Source organism: Cavia porcellus, unplaced genomic scaffold, assembly GCF_034190915.1.
Source record: "Cavia porcellus strain 051 isolate PalLab524CR breed Dunkin Hartley unplaced genomic scaffold, mCavPor4.1 scaffold_13, whole genome shotgun sequence".
Taxonomy (NCBI): domain Eukaryota; kingdom Metazoa; phylum Chordata; class Mammalia; order Rodentia; family Caviidae; genus Cavia; species Cavia porcellus.
In genome coordinates, this window is record NW_026947496.1 from 48069008 (window position 1) to 48079514 (window position 10507).

General features: G+C 42.9%; 1 protein-coding gene across 1 annotated transcript; it reads right to left on the reverse strand.

Annotated features, from left to right (window-relative positions):
* Positions 1–406: 406 nt before the first annotated feature.
* On the reverse strand, positions 407–1769 carry Calml3 (calmodulin like 3). Its single transcript, XM_013156320.2, has one exon. The coding sequence runs from the start codon at positions 1572–1574 to the stop codon at positions 1125–1127; it is 450 nt and encodes a 149-aa protein (XP_013011774.1). The 5' UTR covers positions 1575–1769; the 3' UTR covers positions 407–1124.
* Between the last annotated feature and the right edge of the window lie 8738 nt (positions 1770–10507).

Below are 10507 nucleotides of genomic sequence, written 5' to 3' on the forward strand. Positions count from 1 at the left end.
ATTGCGTTGGCACCACAGGTATTGGAAATGTCTCACAGTAAGCACTCTGAGGCTCTCATGATCTTCTAAACACTGACCACTTAACAACATCCAGGGCAGGTGTAAGAGAAATAAAATTAATCAACAGAGCTCCTTTACTGTAATGAATGCAGGCCTTTTAGAAGCTCTACATGCATTTCCAGCTACTCTGTGCTTCCAACATATTCATTATATTCAAAAATATGCAAGACTTACCATATATAGATCTCTCTCTCTCTCTCTCTCTCTCTCTCTCTCTCTCTCTCTCTTTTCCCTCCATATGCATGTTCGAAAAGCACAGAAAGAAAAAATGGAGATTTCTCCCTGATTTATGCTCTGGATTTAGCAGGTTCATTTCAATTAGAATCAGAAACAAGGAAACAGAACAGGAATGTCAGTGTCATATTTATTTCCCTGCAGTTTCCCTCTCCTTTCCATTCGAATTTCCCTCCTAGATGAATATAAACATGTTACAACTGACCCCAGTTTCACTTCCAGCTTCAAAAGATGAATCACAGAGATCTGGCAAAGACATACAGGAGCAAGCAAGAGCTGTGTGGACAGAAGTAATGTTTTTTAGTTGGCCTGACCTCGGTGGTCACTTTTTATCAGAATCCCACTTGCTAAAGCCAAGTTGTCTCTCAAATGTGACAGCAAATGGAGTCTTCAGTCCACGAAGCCCCCAGAATTTTGGCTAGAACTGAGGGTTACAGATTGCTGGTTCTGTGCTTGCACAAGAGGCTCTAAACTGTCACTGGTCCCACTCCTGGTATACAGCAATCGGTGAATCCTTTACAGGTCCTTTGGATCTTTGTTTGCACAGAGATAGCTCACTCTACTTCTACCCCTGAACCATGGAAGAGGCGCAGTTTGCTCAGCATAACAGTGTTCTGCAATGTGCAAGATGAGCAGGCAGGCAGTTGGCAGAAAAATAGATGTGAAAAGTGAGATGCAGAAAGGTGGATTTGAACCCACTTTGCCTGAGAAACAACAGTGCCCAGAGGAAGCTGGGAATGGAGGAGAAACCTGAGTGAGGTTCTTGCTGTGGCACAAGTAACCCCTCCCCAGCCAGGTGGGTGACAGGCAGGAGCAGCCCCTCTTGCACCTCACTTGGACACGAGCATGCGGACAAACTCCTCATAGTTCACTTGCCCATCTCCATCTGTGTCTGCAGTCCGGATCATTTCCTCCACCTCCTCATCACTCAGCTTCTCCCCCAGCCTGGTCATCACATGCCGCAACTCGGCAGCGTTGACATAGCCGTTGCCATCCTTGTCGAACACACGGAAGGCTTCCCGGATCTCCTCCTCGCTGTCTGTGTCTTTCATCTTCCTGGCCATCATGCCCAGGAACTCTGGGAAGTCCACTGTGCCGTTTCCATCCCGGTCGATCTCGTTCACCATGCCCTGGAGCTCAGCCTCTGTGGGATTCTGGCCTAGGGATCGCATGACGGTGCCTAGCTCCTGGGTGGTGATGCAGCCATCTCCGTCCTTGTCAAACAGGGAGAAGGCCTCCTTGAACTCGGCGATTTGCTCCTCGGTCAGCTGGTTGGCCATGCTGGCAGGATGTGACTGGCGTGGTGACAGAGGTGTCTGGGCTGGTGTCTGCTCCTGAGCTCTGGGACAGGCTGGGCTCTTTTTTCTGGCGGTGGAAGGACAGGAGGAGATCTGAGGGGCGGCTGTCTGTCTAGCTTTCTAGCCCCGGCTTGAATTGCTGGAGCTTAAGAAGGAGCAGAGTCCTCCCCCACCTCCAGCCTGGCGGAATTGGACTGCCATCCGCAGACACCCCCGCCCCTGTGGTTGCCTGAAGGCCAGGTCCTGTTTAGACAGGAGTCCAGGAGCAGTAACCAGGCCAGCCTGCTGACTGAGCTGACGCCAATCCCTCTATGTGAAAAGCAGGCAGTTTTCATCTGGACACCCACAGGGCCAGCTCAAGCCACCAGTAATGACATCTTCTGTCTAGGTGTGTGGGTCAACATTTAGAGAAATTAACCTGGAATTCCTCCTTGCACTGGCCACTTTTTTCCTTAGTCTTCCACCTGCCCCCACCCAGTCTCCCTCTCTTTACTCAATAAAATAACCAGCCAGCACCCAATTTTCCCCTTCAGCTGGATTTGTTTATCTATTTATTTATTTTCTCAGAATTAAAAACACATTGTCTTTACTGAAAGGGACTTCATTTCCTAATCTTCTTCTCCAAAGCCTTGGGGACCTAGAGTGTTTTCAGAGAAGGACAAAGGCTTTTTCTTTGCATGAAAGCAGTGTTTTCTTTTCTTCAGAACAGACATAAACAGAGAAGGACTTTTTCCAACCCGTTCACTAGTCAGTCTCTCATTTACAGGAGTTCATTGAGTGACCATGATATGCAGGTATTCCTCAAAGCAGGCCACTTCTGTCCTCAAGAAGTTACATACGTGAACAGAGAAAGCCAAACAAGCTCATTAGAAATTTCTGATAAGTGCTGTGAAGGGAATGAAAGGTAGTGACAGAGAAGTCCATGGGAAGGTCATCTCCTTCATCATCATCAAGGACAATGTATCTACGGAAAGACATTCAAGAGTGACCCTATAGAAGAAGAGGGAAGGATGTGGCTGAGGAACAGACAGGTAACCAGTGTGCAGAAGATGGTGAGAAGGGACAAACAGAAACTTTGCAGGACTTGAGGAGGGATTCTCACTCTATCCTTAGATCTATAACAGGCATCCTGGAAGCTTTCAGCAAAGGCTTGTCTGCACCCTGTGGAGCAGACACATAGCCCGAGAGAGGAGTATCTCCAAGAGGAGATGGGCTTAGAGTAGGATCCCTGGGTGTAACCAGGCACATGAACTCAACTCCTAGCTCCAAGAAACCTGGGGAAATGACCTCCTGGGAGGCAGGAAAGATTGTTTTTTCAGTGAGAATCCAGAAAAATCCAAACTGTAGAGAAATATGAGGCTGGCCCTTCCTTTATTCTGTTGTTGGATGTGGAAGAATGGGGATCAAGGGCCTATGGGGGGTGTATTTATTAGGACCTGGGTTTACTAAGGGGAAAATGTGGTATGATATTTGCTTGAATATTAATTTTCTTTGCTCTCTAAGTTTTCTCTCTTTCCTCACTCAACTATTTATAACACCATTTCTTTCTTCATTCAAATACACAGTAACTCTGCTCTTCCTTGTTCAGAGAGATTTTTTTGGTGGGAACAAAATAGAAGTTACCCACACGAAGGTTTCCACAAAGGCCAGGCTCTTATGGTTGAGGGAGGAGGAAGAAAAAAGCTTTTTGCCTTGGGAGAAACAGCAAGGTTGAAGAATTTCCCACAAGGTGAATCTTTTCCCAGAGAAGAGAGGTGTATAAGCACCAGGATCCAGTGATCAGGAGGCCATATGCAGCCTTGGAAGAGTTCTGGGATTGGTGGGTAGCAGGTTTTTTTCTCTATGTTCCCTCCTCATTGCTGGAGAACCAAACAATAACATAATACAAGGTCCATAGCAGGAGGCAGGAGAACCAGCTTCCCATGGGCAAATGGTCTGAAATCACCCAGAAAACCAGGGGCCAGTGTCACAGACTCCCTATGGCTGAGTCAGTCCCATGATGGTCAAGAACTCAAGGCTGGACAGGACTGCATTCACTCCTCCTGCCCACTTTACCTAGAACCAGGGTAAGAGACGCCTGGTCACTGGTGGATTCTAGGGCATGGCTTGGCTTCAAAACCCAGCTTTTGCTAATGTGTTTTTCAAAAAGCCACATTGAAGAACTCAGTAAGGATATTAAACAGGGTTAGAACACATGAGTCACAAAGGCCTGCCTTGTGATGGCTGGATTGTTGCAATTCACACATTGAGAAACTATGGCAGAGGGAATGTTTCTAATTTTGAGGCTTAATTGTCTCCTAGCAGCCTCTCACCCCATACATCCATTCCCTTCCCTACAGCATTCACACACACACACACACACACACACACACACACACACACACACATTTTGGTTGTGGGAGGGGTCTAAGGTTCCATTTAAACATTTAAAAGTTAAATATGTTGAAATAGTTAAATATTATTATGTATTTAGAACTTTAGAAATAAAGCTGAGCAGAGTAGTTTCAGCTGCCCAAGAGCCCGAGACAGGGAGGATTGAAAATTTGAGGCCAGCCTGGACACTTTAGTAAGATCCTGTCTCAAAATAAAAATTAAAAAGGGCTCGACATATAGTTTGGTGTTGGCGAGCCTCCGGGTTCAATTCCTGTACCCCACCTCCATAAAAAATTACTTGTTCACATAAACAACTTATTTTTTACTTTTAAAAATGCATTTTCCAAGATGAGGAGCAGGGAAAAGCCGGGCATTTTAAAAAGCAGCTCTGAAAAATCTCTTTAATGTCCGACTTTATGGAAGCATATGTTCATCTGCTTCCAATCTGTGGCAAAATGTTTTTTGAAGGGAAAGGAGGGAGCATTTAAGTGGCTTTGAAAGAAAATTGTGGATATTCTTCTTTGATGTTTCATCACAGCTTGACAAGCAGTATTTACTTAGAGGTTAGTTGTAAGTATGGATTTGAGAGCATATCAATTAAGTTTTCATACCGTTCCACTAAAATCCATTGGTCTGTTTTGCACTTTGAATAGATGTTTTTATCCAAATGTAATTACATTTGCAATACCATGCACTGGTCACTTGGAAAATATTGGTTCACTAGTTCTGCAGATTTTTCAGATGTTGAACCATTACATTAAAAAATCAGATTCTTTTATTCAGGTTTCATTTTTCAGCCATATTACCACCAATCCCACTGTAAAAATTTTCTGAGACAGGGTCTCATTATGTAGTTCAGATTGTTCTTGAAGTCACCGTGTAGCCTAGGCTGGCCTCGAACTTCAGATAATCATCCTGCCTCAGTCTCTCAAGTGCTGGGGCTGCAGGCAGGTGCTACCATGTCTGGCCAAAAAAATCATACAGTTTTGGAAAATCCAAAGCTCACAGTGTCAAAAGCAAAATTTCCAACATTCCAATTTTTGTTTGGAATCTCAAATTTTTTTATTGACGACAAACTCTCTGTCGATTGTTTTCTGTGGAGTGACAGACTCACTTTATCCGTCTCTGAGAAACCATCTGCTCAGTGTTACATCTGAGTCCCGTAGTGTCTGTCAGCTGTTATTTCTGATGAAAATAGTATTCTATGGAAAAGCTGGCCTTGCCACTCCTGGACCCAGTGACACATGTGTTTTCCTCCTGACAACCATTGTGCTTAAATATTCCCCAAATACTAATGATGTGCACCCAAAGATTGAAATTTAATAAAATCAATACCCTTATCGCCTCTCTAAGGACATTTTCAGTGAATGTTGCTTTTTAAAAATGAAACAATATGGCAGTGACTATATATACATACAAAACTGTAAAGGAGCCTTGGTTCAGGCCAAGGAGCTAGCAGTTGTCACTGCTTTTAACCTTTATATGCATACACCAATACTTTGAGAAAGGCAAAATGAAAAATAACAAAAAACAACAATTCATTGGGATTTTGTGAAAATAGTTGTGATCTTCCAGAACCACAGGGGATATCCTGCTACCCACAAGATTCATGGATACATTTGAAACCAACTGCTCTGGAGTGCTAGGCAGCACAGATGTGAAATGAATGTAAAATCTTCCAAAATCCTGGAGGTATGAGGTGCTGAAGACTCTGGAACAATGCTAGGACAATGGTGACCTTACAAAGTACGGTACTGAACTCCACATAGATACACATTAAAAGAACCCACATGTATTACTTCCTATGAAGAGACTCAAGGTATTTTACATTTGTCTAAATTGGAGTTATAAATAGCTTTTCTTAAAAAGAATTTGTCAAGCACTTTTGTGATTGTGCCTCTCCCTCTGGGTGCTGTAGAGAGATATGGATCAGAATCTTCTCTGGCCAGTTCCATTCCTGTGACCCTGCTAATATGGGCATGCCAGCTGGTGGCCATGTGATGCTCCTTTTTTTCTCTTGACAAGCCGCCTACTGGCCTAATACTTGCTCATGTACATTCTTTGCTCTAAAGTACAAAAACAAAGTTAATATATATGAATTCAGTTAATAGCTGTGGAGCAATTAGCCTCACCTAGTTTTTTATATCTCTATGTTTCAGATGGCATATGGGTATGAGTCAGGGGTAGATGACTAGCAAGTTAAAAGCTTGAACTGGAATCTAGATCCTCTAATTTCCATACTGTCAATTGGCATTCTATCGTTTTTATTGTCATCACCAACTCGATCTTCAACCTCTTTCTCCTGTAGCCCCAAGAGTGACTGACCAGTATAGTAGTCTTTAGTGCATGAAAGCATGGAGACGTGCTTGTTGGCCAATCATGTCTTTATTCTACATTTTCCACCAAGCCCTTCCTGTATCCACTTGCAACGGAGTACCTACGTTGTGTGCTTAATCAGAATCTCCAAGTTAATGTGACCAAGGGAAATTCTTGGTCTTCTTCCTTACCACATCTGATTCTTCCTCATTCTTCCTCTCTCTTCAAAAACCACTCAGATCACTCAACTGTGCAGAGGAAAACCTAGAGCCACTGAATTCCTCCTTTCCTCTTGTATGTCATACCTGTTCACTCAGTTCTGTGTTGACAATGTGTCTGGATACATCCACTGCACCAAACCACCATCATCTCTGGGGAGAATGATTCAATAACCTCACCGCTGGTTCTTCTTTTTTGTGTTATCATCCATTTCTTGCTTGAAACATCATGATAACATCTCTTTGGATTTGAAGTAAAATCCCTACAGTGGCCATCTTGCCTTCCTTTCCTACCCTCTCTACTGTCATCCCTTCACTAACCTCCATCACTCTGCCCCAGACACCAGCCTACTTTCTGCTCCTTGAACACTTTCACCCTGACCCCCTATTCAGTCTCTTTGCATGATCTGCTCCTTCTTCCTGGGCCCTCAGTCCCCAGTATTCTAGTAGCTCCCTGTCACATCAGTTGAAGACATATGTCACTTTCATATGAGAACTTTCCTAAACGCTTACTTTAAACTGATCCTTTTTTCCACTCCATCACTTATTTCACTCCCTTCTTTTATTTTCTTCATAGTTCATTGCTCTTAACTGTATCTTGCTCACTTCTTTACTTGCTTATTTTTTTATTCCTTCCCATCTAAATTTCATAAGCAGCAGGGCTATTTTTTACTTCCTTTCCTGTCACACACTTGACACAGGACTAGCAGGCATCAATCAATATTTGCTGAATGAATAAGACAGGAAGGTCTCACCATGAAAGAGCATCTTCGGCTCCACTTGCTGGGAAGAATCACTAGAACTTAGAACTTTATCTTTCTTTCTAGTTATGCTACAAAAAACGTGATGTATGCCTCAGACTCTTTTGCCCACGTGCCTATTTTATTCATCTGTTATCTGTCATTTCTTCCCCTGCACTTCTCCAGTTTGTTAGGTGGTTCCCTACAGGGTATGATCTCTCTGTTGGTCTTTGGGAGCAGCTGTTAATACATCATGCCTGTAGACTCCTTCCAGGAGGCTTCTCCTGTTTCTGGTCTCTGTAAGGATGCAAGAAAGTTCTCTTCTCCCATAGATGCTGTCTAGGCCTCTTGAGGCCTGAACTTACCTTCCAACTTCTTTTATAACTTCTATCCTTTTGACACTTTTATCTGCCTCCTTATTATGGTCTCCACCCAGGAGTTGCTAAGAGAGGTCAGGGATAACTGAAATGATAAATGCTGACAGATCTAAGGGTGAGGTGAAGCTTTACTCCTCAGTAAAGAATCCATGAAGACGATTGGAAAAAGAATCCATGCATAAACCTGAATTTGAAAGTTAGGCCAAGAACCCAACCAGTGTCAGTCTGGGGGGACTAGATAAAAAGATGATTTGGGAAATTCAAAACAGAAGGCAGAAAGCAGGTCCTGGGAAGTGGTCCCACTGAGATGCAACATGTGGCATTTTGTCAGGACCTTGGGATATACTACAAAGGGATGAGCACTCCTCAAGTGACTATAGAATCAGCTAAGAAATTAAGTCAACATCTTTGGGTCTCATCCATACTCCACAAAACAGTCTTGCCTACTATTAGTCTTGGGCTGCCTTCTCACCTGACCTGGGCTCTGAGGAGACTTTCAGGTGTTTGATGTTAGTATCAAAATTTTTCAACAATGACTTTCCATCAGGACCACCCTAACAAGTCTTTCAGAAATGACCAGACATGCTTGAGTATGCAGGGAGGACATGCTTATGTTGTTGATCTGGGATTCTTACATTTCACATTCTTACTTCTGAGAACAATGATTCAGACAAACAGACAGAAGAAGTAATTATGAGCTACTAAAGAGCTGATCAAACTTCTATAGAAGTAGCATGGCACCATGCTGTATCCATGGTGTTGAACAGATCTCTGCTGCTTCTAGTTTTCTGAGATGAGGATTGACCAATAGATACTGCTTGCTTTATGTTCCAATTTACATGAATCATGAGCTCACACACACACACACACACACACACACTCACACACACTTTCCTAGTCATTCTTATAGCGATGAGATTATACCTTAACAGATAGGAGGTATTTCTGTGAGAAACACACATCCTTGGCCATCCTGTCCCATCTTCTTATGAAATGCTTTACCAGATTCTCTCCATGACCCAGATCTTTGGATGACTTTTGTGAAGTTTTATGTGAATCATCTATGAAATTATGTGAATTTCTAAAGGGCTGGGTTCTAGGCTGAGATAGAGTTCAAGTCCAGGGAGGAGATCATTGTTCTGGAACAGAGCTGTGACTGGTGAGCTAAAATCTGATAAGTAGCCATTATTTAGGAAATTGGAAAAGAATGGCTTTCTCAGATCTCTTGCCTAACCTCCTACCTTCTCCCTAGCCATAAGGCAGAAGTTGCTTTGCTGGTATATTCCAGGCCTCAGCTGCAGCATGAGGAAATCAGGAGCTGAGGAAACCAAGCAATCAAATTGTGTCCAGATGTTCCAGCGACTCACATTAATCAGGTCTACCTTTTTCTCTAGGAGGCCAGTTTTTGAGCTCACCCTCCGGCTGATCCACCCTGTACCAAAGCTGTTTTCTCAGCACATTGAGTTCTTTAGCTGCCTCTACTGCTGAGATCAGCTCTGACGTCAGTGAATTACAGGGCAGTCTAAGGGGCATGAAGGTTGCCTGTGCTTGATTCCTAAGATCAAGTGTAATTAAATCAGGAATTAATGACCACCCCTAACAAAAGCTAATTAGTAGTAGGTATCATATAGAACAGTCAAATAAGTAAGAATTTATTTGTAGATTTTTTACTTACTAGGAAAAAAGTTATTTTTTTATGGGATATGTGGGATTGAGGTTTCCCAGGTAGCTAGCTTCCTTGTTGTAGGGGGCTGAGTGGAAGCAAGTCAGGAGATTGTAAAGAGAGAGGAGGTGAGGTTGGCTGGGAGGAGTGCGCAATCCTGGAAGGGCTTCATGTTTATGTGCTGGCATTGCAAAGTTGTACGGTATTTTGAAGAAAATAAAAGACAGACAAAAATATTAAATCAGGTAATATTTCTGAGAAGCTAGGGTTATAAGCTAAAATCTCTTTCTGCCAAGATGCATTTGACAGTTGGCTAAGTGGAATCATCTGCACTTTAAGACTCTATAACCAAAGGTGAGATCATTGTCTTTAAGAGAACAAGTTGATCTTTTCTGAAGCATATGGAACTCACTAAAATGAAGAAATTTTGTTCCAAGTTCTGAACCTTTGAAGTTTATGATTGTGATTAAAGCTTTAGCATTTAATTTAGGAAGGTGTGTTCATTTGTGTGCACACATGTGCTCATGTATGTGAAGCTCAGGCATTCATGTGACAATGTGTTGCCTACTAGTATAGTAAGCGTGTGACACATGGAAAAAGTGCAGAGGTTTTGGGCATAAATTCAGCCCCTGGATAAGGAATTTGAAGGAGGCAAAGGGATTTGGCAACGGGGTTTTGCCAGCTCTTACTCTAATCACTAACGCTAGTGTTTTTTGTGGTCTAGTTTTGTTGTGCTGGGGATTGAACCTAGAACCTTGCCCCTTACTCTTATTTTATTTTGAAACAAGATCTCTCTAGGATTCCCAGGCTAACCTTGGCCTTGTGATTCTTCTGCCTCAGCCTTCTGAGTAAGTGGGATTATAAGCATGTGGCATCATGTCCAGTTACCAACCTAATTTTAACCATACTGTTTGAAACTGGAATTCTGTAGAGGTCTTCCAAAAGATGCATAGGGTCATGGGAAGGTGAGGGGCAGGGCCAAAGATGTTCAACCTCCTGCCTCCCCTTCCCACTGTCAAGCAGTCAAGCTCTTCTCTGAGATACCTATACCACGCAACTCTTGTGGTTCAGAGTTCTCATTGATAAAATGGGCCTGATAGTAGTGGCATTGTAGTATAATAGGTCATTAAGACAGAAGGAGGCTCAGAAGAGCAGCTGAGCCTCCATCATAGTAAGAACTCAATGAATATTATCATTTTATACTACAAGAGATGTTTAAGTATTTTAT

Bases quoted from the DNA above. Each gene is read 5' to 3' on its own strand.
- Calml3 (XM_013156320.2), bottom strand. From the start codon at position 1,574: ATGGCCAACCAGCTGACCGAGGAGCAAATCGCCGAGTTCAAGGAGGCC.